At 46.6% G+C, this 17,760-nt stretch overlaps 6 protein-coding genes across 6 annotated transcripts; 1 reads left to right on the top strand and 5 right to left on the bottom strand.

Annotated features, from left to right (window-relative positions):
• Window positions 1-29: 29 nt before the first annotated feature.
• On the bottom strand, window positions 30-894 carry GGS22DRAFT_197879 (uncharacterized protein; the record flags this gene model as incomplete). Its single annotated transcript, XM_047966052.1, has 2 exons — window positions 30-104; window positions 211-894. 2 exons carry the CDS (start codon window positions 892-894, stop codon window positions 30-32), a joined length of 759 nt encoding a protein of 252 aa, XP_047821792.1.
• Window positions 895-3,223: 2,329 nt separating this feature from the next.
• On the bottom strand, window positions 3,224-4,605 carry GGS22DRAFT_90985 (Nucleotidylyl transferase). The gene is made up of 5 exons (XM_047968396.1): window positions 4,187-4,605; window positions 4,068-4,125; window positions 3,865-3,970; window positions 3,420-3,733; window positions 3,224-3,363 (listed from the first exon to the last, which is right to left on the bottom strand). The coding sequence occupies exons 1-5, from the start codon at window positions 4,416-4,418 to the stop codon at window positions 3,243-3,245; spliced, it is 831 nt and encodes a 276-aa protein (XP_047821793.1). The 5' UTR covers window positions 4,419-4,605; the 3' UTR covers window positions 3,224-3,242.
• A 617-nt stretch (window positions 4,606-5,222) lies between these two features.
• Window positions 5,223-8,204, bottom strand: GGS22DRAFT_154663 (uncharacterized protein). The gene is made up of 5 exons (XM_047960080.1): window positions 7,784-8,204; window positions 6,848-7,535; window positions 5,502-6,779; window positions 5,407-5,434; window positions 5,223-5,348 (listed from the first exon to the last, which is right to left on the bottom strand). The coding sequence occupies exons 1-3, from the start codon at window positions 7,808-7,810 to the stop codon at window positions 5,839-5,841; spliced, it is 1,656 nt and encodes a 551-aa protein (XP_047821794.1). The 5' UTR covers window positions 7,811-8,204; the 3' UTR covers window positions 5,223-5,348; window positions 5,407-5,434; window positions 5,502-5,838.
• A 56-nt stretch (window positions 8,205-8,260) lies between these two features.
• GGS22DRAFT_197880 (Metallo-hydrolase/oxidoreductase) lies at window positions 8,261-9,762 on the bottom strand (the record flags this gene model as incomplete). The annotated part of the gene is made up of 2 exons (XM_047966053.1): window positions 8,261-9,490; window positions 9,554-9,762. The coding sequence occupies 2 exons, from the start codon at window positions 9,760-9,762 to the stop codon at window positions 8,476-8,478; spliced, it is 1,224 nt and encodes a 407-aa protein (XP_047821795.1). The 3' UTR covers window positions 8,261-8,475.
• Window positions 9,763-10,420: 658 nt separating this feature from the next.
• On the bottom strand, window positions 10,421-14,849 carry GGS22DRAFT_91051 (Gryzun, putative trafficking through golgi-domain-containing protein). The gene is made up of 3 exons (XM_047968397.1): window positions 14,232-14,849; window positions 12,600-14,145; window positions 10,421-12,544 (listed from the first exon to the last, which is right to left on the bottom strand). Exons 1-3 carry the CDS (start codon window positions 14,496-14,498, stop codon window positions 10,626-10,628), a joined length of 3,732 nt encoding a protein of 1,243 aa, XP_047821796.1. The 5' UTR covers window positions 14,499-14,849; the 3' UTR covers window positions 10,421-10,625.
• Window positions 14,850-15,261: 412 nt separating this feature from the next.
• On the top strand, window positions 15,262-17,614 carry GGS22DRAFT_154670 (RXT2-like protein). Its single transcript, XM_047960081.1, has 4 exons — window positions 15,262-15,735; window positions 15,791-15,912; window positions 15,983-16,145; window positions 16,203-17,614. The coding sequence occupies exons 1-4, from the start codon at window positions 15,663-15,665 to the stop codon at window positions 17,327-17,329; spliced, it is 1,485 nt and encodes a 494-aa protein (XP_047821797.1). The 5' UTR covers window positions 15,262-15,662; the 3' UTR covers window positions 17,330-17,614.
• Window positions 17,615-17,760: the final 146 nt, after the last annotated feature.

Below are 17,760 nucleotides of genomic sequence, written 5' to 3' on the forward strand. Positions count from 1 at the left end.
ACAAACCAACCAAGTTGGCCTCTGAGATATTACAGAGTGAACCACTCCGGATCGATTCTCACAACCTCAGTGTCCAACTCGTTGGTCAATTGGCTCGACACAAGCTAACAACACAAATCAGCAACCACGTCCTCAAAACCCAAGTGATTTAGGTAGAGAAACAAGAATAGGTAAAGAAAATTCAGGGGCCTAACCAGCCACTTTACTCACCGACCCTTCCTCCAGCTCCGTCTCTCTATCCACATGTTCCCAAGTCACCCCATCAAGCAACGGCTTCCTATCATCGTCGTCGTCTTCATCCCCCTCATCCTCATCATCATCCGTGTCCCAGCGAGCGTACAGCCCAAACTCTTGTATCATCCGGATCTGCCCCTCGAGATGCGAGACCTGGGTCCGCAGGACGTCGCGCTCGCGCGTTAGACGTCGGATTATTTCGGTGAATTGCATTATGCGTCGCGCGAGGTCGTCGGCTGTGGCGTGGAGATGCGAGGAATCTAATGAGTGCTGGGAGGTGGCTCGTGTGGGGGATAGGCTTGGGGAGGTGGGAGGGGCCGGGGGAGGGGTGGGTGCTTCGTCTAGGCTGAGGTAGCTCGAGCGGCAGGAGGAGCAGAAGGGGCCTGGGGTTAGGACGAGGGTTACCGGGCAGAAGTGTGTGGTTGGACGGATGTTGAAGGGCCCTTGTTCGGATTGGGGTTCTGGGTATGGATATGGCTGAGCTCGGGGTTCGGGTTGAAGGGAGGGTTGGGGTGAAGGTTGGGATGAGAGATGGAGATAATTGTTATTTTGCTTGGGAGATGAAGCCGAGGCTGTGGCGGGAGTTTGCTCGTTGATGCTCGTTGTGTCCTGGGGGCAATTTTCTGGGTTGGGAGACATATCGGTCTCTTTTGGGTCCATGGCGAAATATGTATAATAAAGACTGAAGATATTTAGAAAACGAGGGACGATGTAAAAGGTTCATGGGCTTTTAATCTGTTTCACCTACTCGAGGAATGATATGACGAAGGTTATGAGTATGATATAAACGACAACTGATACTAAGAGAAAGAGGAGGAGGAGAATAGATATGATGAACTCATATGATTCCCAAGTCATTGCTTATGAGGTGTAGAGGGTATAGGCAAAGAGTACGAGCAAATACAAATATAAGGATGAGATGTCTTCTCCTTTCCTCATTTTCTCCAGGAGTTCAAGATTGGAGAAGAGAAAAATAGAACAGCCCGAGACTTCCATCTTGAGAGGTCGACTGGATGGGGATATCTATACATATTAGACAGATGGATAGAGAAGACGTCTGAGTCCAGGAGGCTGACATCACCTGTGAGTCGTTTAGACATATTAGGTGATGAGTTAAGATGCTAGCCTATGGAATCAACCTTGGAACCTAGATAGATATATCTATGAAACATTGCTATAGTCATGACAACTTCAATGTCTATGCTGATGGTGAGTGACTAAGTTGACAGAGCCTTAGGCAAACTTTATCTTGTATGTCCTCCAGGGCTATTATGTCGATGATTACATCTACCTAGCTATTCACATAAACTTCGACTCTCGGGCTATTACACTAACGTGGAGTAGTACGTGATAGTTGATGACCACTATCTTCCTCGACAGTGCTATGATCTCTGACACTATCAATTGAAACTCACTATATTCTTCCACATATCTCACTCATTATTACTAGACCTACTAACTCTGCTAAAGAATTAGGTTCATCTTACAAGAGTCTTTCATAAGTGTAAGATGATAGATGGGGTGCTCAAGGGGTAAACGATGCATTTAACTAACTTAACAACTTAGAATATAGTGAAGATTCATTGAATTTCGAGATATGAGTGGTTGTTTGTCGAGATATATTTTATTCATTTCATTAAGTCGCATAATAGTTATGCATACTTGAAAACTCCGTGATTTTACTAAGCAAAAACGCATGAATGTTGAGTTACCAGGCAGGAGAGAAGCCTACCTAGGTACATAGAAGTATTACAGATGCCTCTTTACGTTACTAGTTAAATAATGAATTCAAGCTATAATACTTAGGTAAAGATTAAGCACCTTAAATGTTGAGACTTTATGGTAAGTTTCTTTGGTAATAATCTTAAGAAGATATCCTAGGAACTAGCAGTGCTTACACAGCCCTCTCCCTCTCTTTTCAGCATTATTGAAAAGCCACTCACGTACCTAAGTTCACACATAAGCAAATCAGGATCTGTGCGAGTTGACACATGCAAAAAGATTCCGGGCAAGCGGAGTTAGGCTATTACAGGTACCTATAACTGTACCTAAATACTTCCAAATGTTGGTAGTTAAGGGGAGATCCCCGACGATGCTACCGGACATCAGTTACTTACCTGGAAACTGCTCGCATGCCTATCATATACACCTATCTAGATTGGAACCCTCCCACCGCTTCATTCACACCTTGATTGTATACGCAAGAAAGACAATATTCGTGTTGTAGCTTTCCAAGACGTTACACCTTAGGACAAAGAGGGAGGTAATTCTCTATGATATGATGCATATTAAATGCAGCTGCCAATTAGACATGCGTCACCACATAAGCCGGCAGAGCTGGCTAAAAACGGGATACCTTCTTCGGTATGTATTGTGTGTGGTGGGATAATGGGGACCGATGGTCGACCCAATGGGTTAAGATTGCACCTATGTACACTCTATCTGAGTATGAGGATGGATATCATCTCTAGTCGCTGATAATAATATCAAGAAAATTCCCGCGCCCAAGATAATAGGAAAGTAAAAGGAGCAGCCTGAGATGGTAATGTTTTTAGCGTCGTGAGGCCGCCTAGAAGCTTTCCAAATTTCTCAATAGTACAATATAAGGTACTCGTGTACTCGTAGATACTCCAAACCGGAATTGCGAATTTGGGGGAATCGGACAGGGTAAGAGGGGCTTCTGTCAATAACCCTTCCCCCTTCCCCCACCACTCAGCCCCTCATCCGTATTTTGGCTGGCTAGAGCTGTACCCCTGCCGCTCTCTTATTGATGGCGGCATGCGCCTTCAAGCCCCCCGCACCTGGAGGTTCCCGTGTGGCCAAGCCCATGTTTGTCGGCCATCTGGATTTGGAGCAGCATTGTTGTGTCTTCATACAAGATACGGAAAAAAGGAAGAAACAAGTTCGGGCATTTTGCGCAACCCCAACAGACTGACCTTCCTCAAATGCGTGGCCATGGCGTTACTGTAGACGGGATGTACTTATACGTCTCACGGGTTGGTGATGCTTCAGTTCGTTGCTCGTTGCTTGTCTTTCTCCTTAGACTTCCCCTCACCGTCATCCGTGTAAAGCCTGTTTTGATCGATATACTGGATGACGGATGCTGGAATTAGATATTGTACGCTCATGCTATCGGCCTCATATTAGTTTACCGGGTAAGCTGGACGACGTGGATATGTACTTACTCGCGCCTAAGGAATAACCTGATCTTAGTACTGCTCACGTTATTTTGTATCATCTGTGCGATAACGTGAATGTTGTCTTCCCATTGCTTCAGGTTGGCTAGAGCCTCGTCCATATCGGTTCCGTCCCTTTCGACGATCATAGCTCCATAATTTCCTAATATGTGGTCGAGATCCTTCTCAGCCCATACGCCTGGCGTTGACATAGTGCCGATTAGGTCTGCACCTGCTAGCAGCATGATCTTGACCGGCCTTCTGGTTTCGCCATCTGCAGCCAAAACGCCATTACCGGCTTGATTAATTTCGTATTCGAAGTGCTATGGCGTTTCGGGTTAGTAACTCAATAGATACCGGGAATAAATATGAGGGGCTTTTTATTTTGACATATTATTCATATTCCAAAATTTTTTGCGAAACATGCAGACAAAGGAATTTAGAATGTACTCACATCCAACACTTTGGCAGTTGGCATATAATCAGGTTGAAGAGCCTCCCACGGATCAACCATCAGCCAACTTGATGTCTCTTCCGCTGCCACTTCGCACATGCGCACTCTATTATAGAAATCATGTATTAGAAAATCAATTGAACCGATATAACAAAAGTAACGCCGTGAACAGCGCCGAAGAAGGGGTATGGCTCATGACTCACCTGTGGCGTGACTCTGCCAATCCAGCTTTCTTGTAAGCGTCGCTCACAGGTGATAAATCTAGAGACACATTAGATCCCAGACATCATTGTATGTAGTACAATAGATCAATATGACGTACAGCCTCCGACAACCTCATACTGGGTATTTATACGGGCATAGTCGTTGGCCATCTCGAACATTCGAAGATGGAGATATGTGATGGGAGAGAAACTGCCGCAAGCGACCAGCACGAGCGGGATCCGTTCGGGGTCGATTTGCTGTCGCAGAAGACGGTGTGCAGGAAAGCTGTAGTTTTCCAGTGTCATGGCTGATGCTGCCTGCGGCACTGGCCCCGCGGCGTCGTTCGTCATCGTGATTAGGTGGTATCGGATACTGGCACTATTAACTAGGTGTCCTATGGCTTTCTAGGAGAGTAAACTAGGTAGTTATTGATAATATGAAGGCGAAGATAAAGGCAGTTAGATGCGTGTAGATGTAGAGACTGGTGTAGAAAGTAGTTTCTTTGTTTAAGTTAAGTTACCGAGTTTTAGAAGTTGGTCAAAGGCATTTGGAAGCAAGTCCGAGTGGGACTGGCTAGGATATCTATGTACTTGTGACTTAACACAATTGCGACCTAGAAGGCTCCAGTAAAGTTTAGCTACGGCCGTGGTCGGCGATGCCCGGCTTTTACGTAGTTGCCTTCTTTTTTAGCTCTTATGTAGTGAACATTATTCATGTACTTGATTGAATGTACTACTATATTGGGGATGATCATCTATGAATACATAATGAAGCGAATCATCAATCGGATACCGGCTAACTCATGTAACTATGACCTTCTAAATGCTGAGACTTTGCAACGAAATCGGGAAACTGATTGGTCAGATGATTGAAGGTACTGGGTACTCTGTACAAGTAACAAGTAATAATTCAACCAAACTAGAATAAATGTTAGCAATCATTTCATACAACAAATAATTCAATTATTTATTAATGTTGTAACTATAGATACCTATATCTCGGTTAACAGTGAAAGATAATACGACCTCGCTGTCTCAGTTTCCCCCGGTTATGTCTGGTGTAATGGATCTGGCACAGTGGGTTTCGCGGGGTGAGCTAAATATGAGGTTGGTAATATTCTCAGTCCGTCACGCAATTCGGTTACGTACACTTCAAGTACCTACATACCGAATAATGTCCTACATTCAAGTGGGACGGACAGGATGGATTGGTCTCTGTAAAAAGTTCCGATAGTTCCAATTGCTTGCCCGTTTTAAGAGGGGACTTTAAGGCTAGTTAGGTATTATGGTGTTATATCCGATTGACTCGCTTGCGATATGGACCTAATTCACTAGTAGGAAGTGACCTATAGTAGGTAGATAACTACCTGGAGGGTATGTATTGGTCTGTTCACATAAATACTGATTAGGTCTAAGGAAGACACTAATGCTAACTACCTAGTATCCAAGACGGCTTATCAAAGCCGATCACTGCTTCGTCAAGACTCTTAAGCTATTAACTGAGCCGCATTTCGACCGTATGCCTAGGAAGAAGCACTATGCATATTTCCTAGATACCAAGAACGTACCCGATTGGAAACATAGATCCTTCGAGATCTCCCTTGCCCAACCGCCAAAACAATGGATCGTCAGAGCCCCTGTCATTCCCGCCTTGAAACGCCGCCAATGCTCTCCTGTATGTATGATCTGTATTCTGTATCAAGGACCCAATGTTCGTACACGCCGTCAAACGATTAGAGGACCAACGCATAAGAGATAGCTTATGGGGCGGTCATGACCTTCTCCCCGTAATGAGATATGATCCAGTCAGTACCTCTGCCTTCCACCCGTCAGCGACAAGTGCTTTGAACACGTTGATGCGCAACCTCGATCTTCCGTCCGAGCTGTGTCTACCAAGACCCGTAACAACGGTGAATCCCCGCTTCGCCTTCCGCGTTCTCTCCTCCCCGAGGCTTTGCCACCACTTCTGTACTCGATCAAGTGCGATTTCGACACCATCCTGCACCGTGACGCCGTGAAGGTCGATCATGTCTTCCGTGCTCTTCGAGTCGACAAGATAGTTAGCCTCAACGTTGATGGCTTGGCGAAAGGTTGTGGCTTGCTCGCGGGCACGATCCGCGTAGTATGCACCCGCCTGTCTAAACAAGGGGTTGGATTTTCCCTTTCTGAAAGCAGCCGCAGCGGATGTAAATGAGTGATTCCTTGATTCGGCAAGTGATTTCGACGCGGCTGCAGCAGCCTCCAAGGTTGTGGGTTGGTTGGAAGATCGCAGAGGCAAATTAACTGCCGTCGCCCGCATACCTTTAGGGCTTGTAGGAGACTTCGGCAGTTGCGCCGACATATTGATAACTTGGGGTTCACCAACAATTTCCCCCAAATCAGACGCCACCAAACTATACGACACATCGTATTTCAGGTATGCCGGCTTCTCAAAGTGATCTGCTAGAATTCGGACGATGTCAATAGCATCATCCCGCGTAGAGCAAATTTCGAGAGTCGCCTTGACATATTCTTGGGGTACCCAATGAAAATCTTTCATCACCTCTCTGGTATCGGATATAAGATGGGAGTTTAAATGTGGCAAACCCAGAGCAATGTAGTTATTGAGAATCTCAACTACCGTAGCCCCAGGCGAGGCACCGTGGTGATGGTAAATACTCGTCACTTCTGAGGGCGCTAGGTGAAGCCTATCAGATATAAGTGTAATGTGATCTGTAAAAGTATTAGTCGCAAATCACCGATTAATCTAACAGCTCTATTCTAAACACCGGAGATCTCACCGTTCTGTTCCAGATCATTATTATTGGTCTCATCAGATGTGTTTTCCGGAGCACTAGGTTTAAGTGATGCCACCTTAACCTTCTTCTTTCTCTTCCCCTTCTTCTTTTTCTTGTTCGGGACATTGTCATCATCGGATACATAAAAGCCATCAATACCTTTAGGACGCTGGCCTGTCTCCTCGAGCCATTGCAGGTTGAGGAGTTCGTCCATGGCAAGACTTGCGTCGCCCTTTGACTTCTGCAAAGCAAACTTCACATCGATGGGTTTGAGTGATACAAACATCTCGGAGAGTTGAAGTTCCTTATCGCCGTCGTTTAGGCCATCAAAAATGTCAACATGGAGAAGGCCTGGAGTCCCACCGGATGAATTTTTGGACGATCCCGAAGACATCAGGCTTGGGGGAACAGAGCTCTCCGTGGTGACAGTGAATCCACCAACACTTTTAGTATCGCTGCTGGTAGTCCCCCCGGCCTCTGCATCATCACCCTGGTTCGAGGAATTGATGTCTACAATGCCATCGGCACCGATGCCGCTCGGGTTAAAGCCAGTGGCTTCTTCTGCCACTACATCTTTGGAGAGTGATAGTAGAACTTGCCGCGCTCGAGCAAATTCCTTAGGATTTTCTAGGTTATAATCACTAGAAATTGAAAGGATAGTGGACTCGTCAAGGAGCGATCGAAACTCATCCTTCACTCTGAGGTTAGCATAAAATACTATTTTCAGTATGAAGATGCGATTAATAATCAATATGAATATATAGCTATATTCGATTTATGAAACGAAATACATATATCATAGTATGTGATGTTAATATGGTATTCGAGGATGTTCATGTGACTTCATGGACAAAAATGAGCAAGCTTGGTTCACGAAAAGCGTAGAGTAAGGACGCGGGACTGATATGTTGTGTTGTATAAATGAAAGCATCAACTCACGATCAATTTCTTGCTTTGGCATTCCATAATTAATTCAAGCCCAACTATCTAGCGGGACCGTCAAATTGTACCAAAAACAAAAATTATAATGGAAAGAATTGTGAAAGACTAGAACTGTAAAGGAAAAAACCTCGGTTATATCGTCGACGCATGATAAATATGAGTTGGGATATCGGGTATTGTTGACTCAATAGTATGATCAGGCGAATGGTGACTGATTCACTCGTCTCGTCTGAGTCTGATGGAGTGTTCTGAACAAACGGTGTTCTGATTGGTGCGCTGATTGGAGATCGGAGGGTTTGTTTGTCGCACCGTTGTACCGTACTCGTACTGTGCAGTGTCTACCCGCCTAATGATCTTGTGGCTTGAAGACCGGCGTTAAAGTTTTCCGTGGGATGTCGTCATTAAGCGATAATTAAGCACCTACCCGAACAGAATCTACATAGATCTCGCCGAACATACCGAATAAAGTTCACATCTGGATATCGAATCTGATTGTAACTCCGAGTTGAGATCTAGAATCTAGATAAAAATATGTGGATCATGAAAACTCATTCATCACATAAGCCCATCCACCATGCTGCCGCCCAAAACTCCGACACCCCACATCTCGCCTTCCACACCCTTAACTCTATCCGGTTACATGTAACAACAACCTCAACAATACGCCGACCGTTATCTCCGGTAACACCCTAAAATTCCCGAGTTTCACCAATATCACAAATATCAAAAAGCCCCGTCTCCGGCAACCCCTTGCGCTTCAACGCCTCCCTCAACAACACCGGCGGCTGTAACACCGGCTCCGGCGTCATGACCCAAGTGCCCCAATGAATACCCATAGCCTTCTTACACCTCGTATCAGAGAAAATCTCAACGGCATCGAACGGGTTAGCGTGGACGCCGGAGAACAGCTCGCGGGGGTGGTACGCGCCGATGGGGATGAGGCCGAGGTCGAACGACCCGAACTTCGCGCCGATCTGCTTGAACTGCGGACACCGCGGCAGGTGCGCGAACTCCGGGCCGTAGTCGTCGACACCCTTGGCTACTTTCGGCACCGCGCGGTACCCCGTGTCGCCTCCGAACCAGACCGATTTGGCTGGTTCCCCTGAGGTGACGGCCCATGAGGCCCAGAGGGTTTTATCCCGGTCTGTGCCCGATCTGCCGGAACCGTGTTGGCAGGGAAGGCAGGATATCTTCGCGGTTATAGGTCCTGAAGATTCTGAACTGCTATCGCTTTTGGTGGATTTCGGCGTCAAGGACATTTCCGCCTCCTGCCACCAGTCCATTTCCGTAACATTATTCAATCCACCCGACTTGAACCATTTCTCCAGCCCCAGACCGACGAAAAAGTGTGCGTCAGGGTGGTGTTTTTGGACCTCCTGGACGGATGGATACGACAAGTGATCATAATGACTATGACTAATAATCACAGCGTCTACAAAAGGTAGGTCCGCGATCTGACAAGGCGGCTCGGTGTACCTCTTGAAGCCGACAAAACTAATGGGCGCGCAACAATCTTCGAAAACAGGATCAAATAGAACCCGTAGTCCTGAGGGATACTCTACGTAGTAACACGCATGACCGAGCCAAGTGGCACGTAGTTTTGAGGACGCAGTGCGTGTTGGTAGAAACTTCGGTTCTACAACGGGCACAAGATTCTCTTCCAGCTTCGGCTTTGGCCAATCAATCGACCCCCGAAAGTAGCCCCTGAGTTTTGTTGGTCAGCTTGCATATACAGTATAAATGTCAGAGTAGCGGCGGGAAACGCACCACATCAACCCAAATAAGTCCTTGGATGCGGGAAATGTGTATGAGGGGTACGGGTTTTTGAATTTTACAGTCTTTCCGCACCGATCTTTGACATGATGCGCTTGGGGGTCGAATTCTTGGGCCTCGTTGGCGCTGGCTTTAGATGATGGGCGGACAGTGACGGTGCTGTGGTACGCTGCCACTGAGAGCGCAACGGGAATGGCTGTCATTGTGGCTCTTTTAGTGAATTGATTTGACGAAAATGCGGGTCCTCTTGTGAAGAGAACTCGGAAGTAAGGAGTCATGAGTTGATCTGAGTTGTTTTTAAAACCGGTAGGAAAGGGGATGTGGGATAAATATTATGGGAATAGACACCGGACGCGTGACGTGGTAGCATGGTCATTATTAGTCCTGCAATTTTCGTTCGTCCTCAAAATATACAATCCCCCGGGCTGCCTGGCGCGGATAGTCTACTGTACGACGGGCTCGGATTTAGTGATAATGCAAGGAGTTAAGGATTCTGTAGGAATCGTCTTACATGTCTTACATAACGTACGTATTTCGCCGGTGCCTAGGTATTACGAAATGACTTGATTTTGGGGCTGAGCCACTGGGTATTTCGGAATCGGACCAATTCTTTGATAAATATGTCCATACGAAGTAGAACAATAAAATGATAGGAGACTTTATTCTATGATACCCATACCAATTCAATCTTAGCCCATGCCTTACTTGCCGTTATAATTAGTGTCTTGCTGGCTGTCTTGGCAACCCCGAATCCATGGGGTATTCGGGAAACGTGCCGTGGATTTAGGAAAAGGAGAAAACGGCCAATAGAACGCCTAGCAAACACATTTTAATGAATATAAGCAAATAATCTTATTAAATCGTATTTTCAACATATAGAACATCATTATGAGCATTCACTCTATCCAGGTAGGCTACCGTACGAGTGCGCCTCAATTCCTCTATATCAAATAACTAAAGGTAACAGCCTCTTCATCCATATCCTCACCATCTCACCATCAACAACATAAACCTAATCATCTGTACATACCCACGTATCTCAGCCTGTCCCTCCAAACTCACTCACTCACTCCGCGCTTTCCTCTTCCTCCTCACTCTCACCACCCTCCTCATCCTCCGTCGGCACCCACACCAACACACCATCCTTATCACCCTTCATACCCTCCGTCGGGATGATCTTCAGTACCTTCTGAAAGTACTTATCCCTAACCACCAAGGTCGGCCTGATCCACGCGCCTCGTACCAGTGGCAGTAACCTATAGGTCACGGTCCTCCTGGCGACCGGCAGCACATTCAGCGTCGTTGTCTTCGATCCCGAGAACGCAAATTCGTCACTAGGCTCCATCATCAATCCGAAAGTCAGGAAGTGCGAGGAGGGGTTCTCGATCGTGATGTCCAGGAATAGGAGTTGCTCGGCCGATGATGAGGAACCGGGCGGCGGTGCGTAATACGACACGCCGGCTAGGACGCGGGGCTCCGACGTCGTTACGAAGAAGCGTGGGAGTGGTAATGTAGTGATGTTTATCGTATCCTCGGGCGAGGTAAGACGCCGCCATTTGATGATGAGAGCGAGGTCAGCTGTAGCCGGTGATCTGTCGTCAAGGTCACGTTTCTGAGCGATGAGCTCGAATTGTGCTTCCTCGATCGTTTTAGGGCTAATCGTAACGCCATCTCCCGCTGTTGCCTGAGACTTTGACGTCGTGCAACGCACATTTCCCTGTGTAGAAAGAATGTTGACATCGAGATCTAGGATAGCTAGGTCTTCATGTGCAAAGGAGGCATAACGCGTGGCAAGAGACCATTTCTGTGCTAGTCCTCGATAAGAGTCAACGGTTTGATCATCCTCGACCGCCCGGTGGGTGTCTTCAAGATTGAAATAGCTCGGCCACTCGGAATGTAACCTAGGAGACAGGTCGTAGCTCGCCTCAAATGGATTGACAATGTTCAGGTGGTAAGTTTCCTGCTGGATGATCGGTGTCCCTGGATCTGACGTAAGGTGATACCGTGCTTTCACCATTAGGTTACACACGATAGGTCCCTTGGCCGGATCAAGGATAATTTTAGCCTTGATAGACTTAGAACTTGATATTGTTCCAAGCAGTATTCCGTCAAGTTTCGATTCTGCGGGTTCTGTGGAACTTGACCATTCTCCACCGTCCTGATCCTGCACTTTGAAGCTGGGAACGTCATGCCCGGATAATAGTACATCTAATTTGGTGATTGCGTCTGCATCTTCTTCGTTAAGGATCTCCAATTCAAGCTCGATAGATTCACTTGCGTAATATTGCTCAAGTGTATTCACGAGTCTGACCTCCATCTTAGGAGGTCTTGGGAGGACGTTGATTTTGTGCGGATTTGTCCGTGTAATTTTCTTCCTCGACGATGATTGAGAATACCACAGGCCTACCGAATTCGTTTCTCGTAACCCAACGGTGTATCTCAGCGTGAAAGCTTTCGGAGCTACTGACATCTTTATTGAAGATGCATTTGCATCACCGGGCTCACGTAACGCGACGTCCATCTCAAAGACCCGCGTCTGACCTGGCAACACGGTCAAGTCATCTGTTCCCTCTAGAATAACAGTAGTTGCTTGAGAGCCCGTCTCAGAAGAATCGTCGGAATCCTCATCGTCGTTGGTTTCGGTTTCCACTAAAGCTGTTTTTGTGACCCGAACTTTTGGAGATGTCGGTGTTTGCTTATCTCCGGCTTCATGGTTTAGTTGTATAGTGCGTAGACTGCCTTCAAACTCAACTCGGATCGCGCTGAAGACCACTGGCGCAGCATCCGGGAAAGCATTAGATGTGATCGAAAGTTGAGCAGGGCAACTCTGACCCGCTTTTCCTTCTTCATTCTTAAAAATGAATGAAGCTTGTATGAATGATTTTACATGCTCGTCGCTGATATTAATAATGGGTTGTCCATCTACAGCCACACCATCTAATGCCTTCGTTATGTCGTAATGCCAACCTGGTCGCCTAGAAAATCCTATGACAAATATTAGCCTTTAAGTGTACTAGATTTAGTATCCAGTCTCGCTCACCCCTATTAAGAAGTTCCCAATCAATAGCGACGATCAGATCTTTTTGGCCAACTTTCACAGCTGCACCCCGCAGTGTCCAGCACACTGCTTCCATGATGTCCCACCGACCCTCTGTGCGGAAGAACATATCTCTCCACAGAGGGGCTAATAGGTTCATGATATCTTTCCATTTTTGCATCCTCTCAAGCTCCCTCGCACCCTCAAGCGCCAATTCTGCTGACGTCCGAATTTGATGTCGCTTCTGGAACTCGTTCCGTGCTAGCATTAAGTGGTCGAAAATCAATTGGCTATGATTAACACCCATCCCAACCGATGGAACTTCTTGGTGAGGCTCAGGGCACATATAAGTGTCATATCTATACCCTTTACTCAGCTGAGATGCCGAGGATTGGTCGGGTGATCTTCGATCATCTTCGGGTATTGATAACGCTAGCCTTCGTCTATTAGATAAATGTCGCGCAGCAACTCGATACCAATACCCCTGGTGATGAAGAAGCTCCCATGGCTGCAGACGCTCCGCCGAAAGAGTCTTTTCCGGTGGGCGATATGGTAGGTTAGCAGATGGTTCTAATTCTGGGAATTGTACTTTTTCGATCAGATTAGCCATGACCCTACTCCATATCGCTTCCCAGGCTTTCCACCCATAATTCTGCGTTCCTCGTCCCCTTCTATCCACCAGATCACATATCCTGTCGTGATGTGATTGCCATCTCCTGACAGCGGCAGTGCTTTGGCCGGTCCACAGTAAGCATTTTAAGGATCGTATAGCTATTATATCAGCTAAAAGCCGCGCATCATTAAACCTAGGGCTCCATCCCGGAATTGTCTCGAGAACGTCCGCACCCAGTAAAGTGTCGTATGCTTGCTCGTAAGCACGTACAGCAATGTCTATCTCCTGGCGGTACTCCGCAAACACGGCTGTTTTGAAGTCGTACCGAACATTCCAACCTTGTAAAGATAACGTGTGAGAAGTGCCGGTTGTAGGGGGAATAGTCGGCTGTGGCGCATATCCCCTTGCCTTCTTCTTACGCGCATGTCTACCAAGATCGCGATAATATTCGGTCGCTTGATCGAATACTGCGGTCAGAACACTATCGACAGCATTCTCTAGATCTGCCTCAGGTCGTTGAGTAGGCAGAACAAAAAGTGAATTCTTCGGGTCCAATCCAGTGCTCCTTCTAACATTCTCCAGTCTTTCTTGAAACTGGCCTACGGTACTTGGTGACTGGTCACTGAGTATAACCACGACAAGCCGACATCTATGACCAGACTGACCAATAGCATTCTTCACTGCATTTATGTCCGCCTTAAGTTGGTTATCGTGTAGGGTAGCGAGCGTAGGATCAGAGGTTAAACTGTAGAATGTCAAACATATACTAGGGACGAGTTCCTGGTGCTTTTGAAGCCATCGCGTATCTATTAAACCATCTGGATATAGACTAGAACCGGGACTAAGGGGAGAGAATGGAGAATGAAGAATAAGGGGCGATGAAGGCTCCTCGAAGTTTTCAGGGAGACGAGCGTGACGAGGTGGTAGTAGGAATTCCTAAGAGTCGAAGTCAGATTCATCTCTCACAATAACAATGACGTATGCGACGTATGCAGCTCTTGATCTAAATATTGAAGACATACTCTCCCGATAGGTTTGATCTTAAATTTGTATCTCTTCGATGTGTCTTGGGAATTCCACGGTAGACCGGTGGCGTCCTTCTCTAGAATGCATCGAAGAATAACCTTAGCCTCTCGACTCTCTACAGGAGGTATCTCTGATCGGACAAGAATGGCCTGCTCTCTTAAGCTGGGTTCTGTTATAGGAGACTTGGTAGGAGCAGTGCTCAGGCCAGAGACGACGAGGAATGGGACATTGTGGTCCAGGCTACCCGCCGGATAGTCGTCCATCGGTCTATTGGGATAGGAGATCGGAAGGCATTTGCATAAATATTAGGTAGTTATTTGTATGGTCGAGTTATGTTAGGAGGCTCTCGTCTCGGTGTATGTTTGTAGTCGGTTTAACTCATCCCCTTCTATGCGATGCGATTAGTTCCAAAGGTTCGCATTGCTCATCCATAGATATTTCGCATACAACTTACTTAGTTAACTATAGCGTTGCCTCGAATATTCCTATTGGCCAATAGATCATATGACGCACAGCTCATGTAGCAGAAAGATCCTCATTATCGCATATACCAGAGAAGTGCTCAAGATGTTTGAGATTGCAGATTGCACCATTTCGTACTCCCCCAATTACAGTGGATAAGAATGTTCATAGCTTCAGTGACCTCAGAGGAGTTTCTTAAAGCTCTAGCCTTACGGCGTTTGCCGATTAAGTGGGATACATCAAAAGTCGGAGACGCGGCGGCAGCTACTGCCGGTCCCCCACTTTAACGCTTACTTAATTTAATATTTCTTATGTAATGTGGCTTGGGCTAAATCGTTCAAGGTTTCTTGTGTACCTGAGTACCTTCGACTTAAAGTATGCAGGTATCCACAGATGCATAAAAGGTTAGGCCGATAAAAGTATATTCTGCAATATTTTTAGAGAAGAAATACATGTCAATTAACACCAATATCCTGATTGGCGATCCGTGCGCGCGCACTGCGGGCAGCACCTTAAGCCTTGTTCATTGAATGTTCCCAGCTCTGTTAGTCGTGTCGTTACGGCAGTATTCTTTTCTTCCACAACCCGTTAACAAATCTCCAGTCGCTGATGAACATCCGACGCCATACTGCCCTAGGATTCATACTGTGACAGTGACATCTGTCAAGTCATCCGTATCATATAATTATACTTGAAGGTCGTGTTCATCGAAATAAAACTGTCCTTCTCTTACACACCTAGGCCAATCTCGTCATTCCGATCCTGCGACCGACAGGCGCTTCGATCTTTTATTGATTTCGATAGAAAGCTCGTAAACCTAGAGAGAACGAAATCCTCCCCTCGACGCCAATAATTTCGTATTGCAATAGAAACCTTACGAGGTCATTAATACAGGTGGACGATTATTAGGAATATAAATTCTGTTCCGAGTTCTTTCAAATCAATCACACAAGCAGACGGTCGCAATGACGACTCAACAAGTCCTCTTCTCCGAAACCATCGCTGCCATGAAGAAGGCACGCAAGCGGAAGGCATATGGTATGCTCTTGTGTCGCTAGTTGTTACCTTGGTTACTAATACATGATACTTATAGAGTCTGATTCCGACGAGGAGATTTATTACCATGGAAACCGAGGCCACAAGTTGATGAAGAGGGCCCGTTTTGTCCACGAAGGACAACTGGCGCCACCTTCAGGACCTGAAGTATACAAGGAGGTAAGTCCAATAGACTCCCTATCCATGGCGACCAGTTGAGGATAATACCTAACAAATGTCTTTCCTATAGATCGTTAATCATGCCGGTTACCAAAGAGCGATCATCAGCCGAAACCCTGTCCTCATTGACGACGAAGGTTATGAAATTGACAGTGACGATGACCAAGATTACATCCAAGACGTCACCGACACAGCAGCTGAATTTAACCCGTACGCGAACGTGCGACTCGAAAGTTCGTTTTCACCCTCGACCCAATACGTCCAAGTTTACTAACAACCGATGCCCACAGACATTCTTGCGCCTCTTACCACAGTTACCGATCTTCCCACACATCCTACTCTATCACGATCATACACCACTAAGACCCTCACAAATCTAGCGAAGCAGGGTTGTAATATCATGCAAAAAGAGAACGCCGCGCTTTGGAAGGTGAAACACTTACAAACAAAGCTTGTCGGCGACCATATCTGGGCGCCCTGCGAGGTCATGCTTGGCCCTAATGACATCGAGTTTTATCGCGATGATTATATGGATTATAATAGCCAGGCGCCAGGATCTGTCAAGTCGGATGCCAACACGCTGTCACCAGAAGATGCACGAGCCAAAGCTAGCAGAAATGCAAAGGCAGCAGCGAAAGACGAAGTTCCCACACGCATAAATGGAAAATTGCTAATTAACGGGGAACGGTCTGAGAATGGTGATACCACAATGGCTGACGCAGAGCCGCCAGCTGACCCAAATACATTGGCACTGGAATCCGAGACTCAAAGTGGGAAGACTGTTAGTGAAGATAACATACGAGATACTGCCGTCAGCAACTCTACAGAAAAGAGTTTGGAAATTTCCATGAACGAGAACGGGCAGAGCGCAACTGCTGATATTATCAATGGGGCTAAAGAATTGCAAATCGCAGAGAATGCTAGCGGACCAGCAACAAATAATGCCACAGCGCCTGCCAAGCAAGGAGAGGCCGAGAAAGCAGCCCAGATTATCAAAGGCGCTGAACATGGGGATAGTCGGGCAGTCTCGGTGATGTCGGAATTCACAGATGATCCTCCTATACACCCTCTCTTCCTACCACCCCGATCAGCTCATCCCGATCGGGATTTGGGAATTCCAGAGGCAGAAGCGGAGGATATGCGAAGATTGCTACAATTGTATGTGCAGAAGCAAGAAGAGGTCTGCCGAGGAGCCAAGCGACTATACGAAGGGCTTCTCCGAGCAGACAGAATGCGCAAAACTGTGCTACAATGGGCCAAGTATGAAGCGCATGTCGGACCCAATCGGGATATGTCGGATGGCGAGGACTGGTACGATAAGGAGGAATGGGGGCTGGAGGATGATCTCAAGAAGGGCCAAGATGAGGAAGAAGAGGATACGACTCAGACGACGAAGAAGACAAGGACGCGGAGGTGATGATGATCAAAGATCGGTTTGCTTATTGGGATTATTAGTTATCGGATACCCGAGGAGATGGTTGGCCTAAGTCCAGTCCTCGAATCAAATGAAAGAGCCTTGCTTCACCTATCCTTTCTGCTACTGTTTGCTTACTAGTCCATTGACATCATTCCCCACTGCCGAGTCTTGGTGAGTCTTGGGTAAATCATCTTCGCCTCAAGTATGAATTAAGAACTGGGGTATTGTAACAATAAACTCGGAATTGCATCCATTTGCTCTAAATGGTGTCATGGCTGATAACATGTACAGCGCTTAAAGCTCTTAGCAAAAGAAATGCCATATTAATTATGGTTTAATTGTGGCACGTGCATTCTGATAGCGTACGGCTGTTGTCGGGAGGGGCTCAATGTCTTAAAAGAGAGATAATACTGGAAGGTATCACTGCTACA

Source organism: Annulohypoxylon maeteangense, assembly GCF_022496945.1.
Source record: "Annulohypoxylon maeteangense strain CBS 123835 unplaced genomic scaffold GGS22scaffold_3, whole genome shotgun sequence".
Taxonomy (NCBI): domain Eukaryota; kingdom Fungi; phylum Ascomycota; class Sordariomycetes; order Xylariales; family Hypoxylaceae; genus Annulohypoxylon; species Annulohypoxylon maeteangense.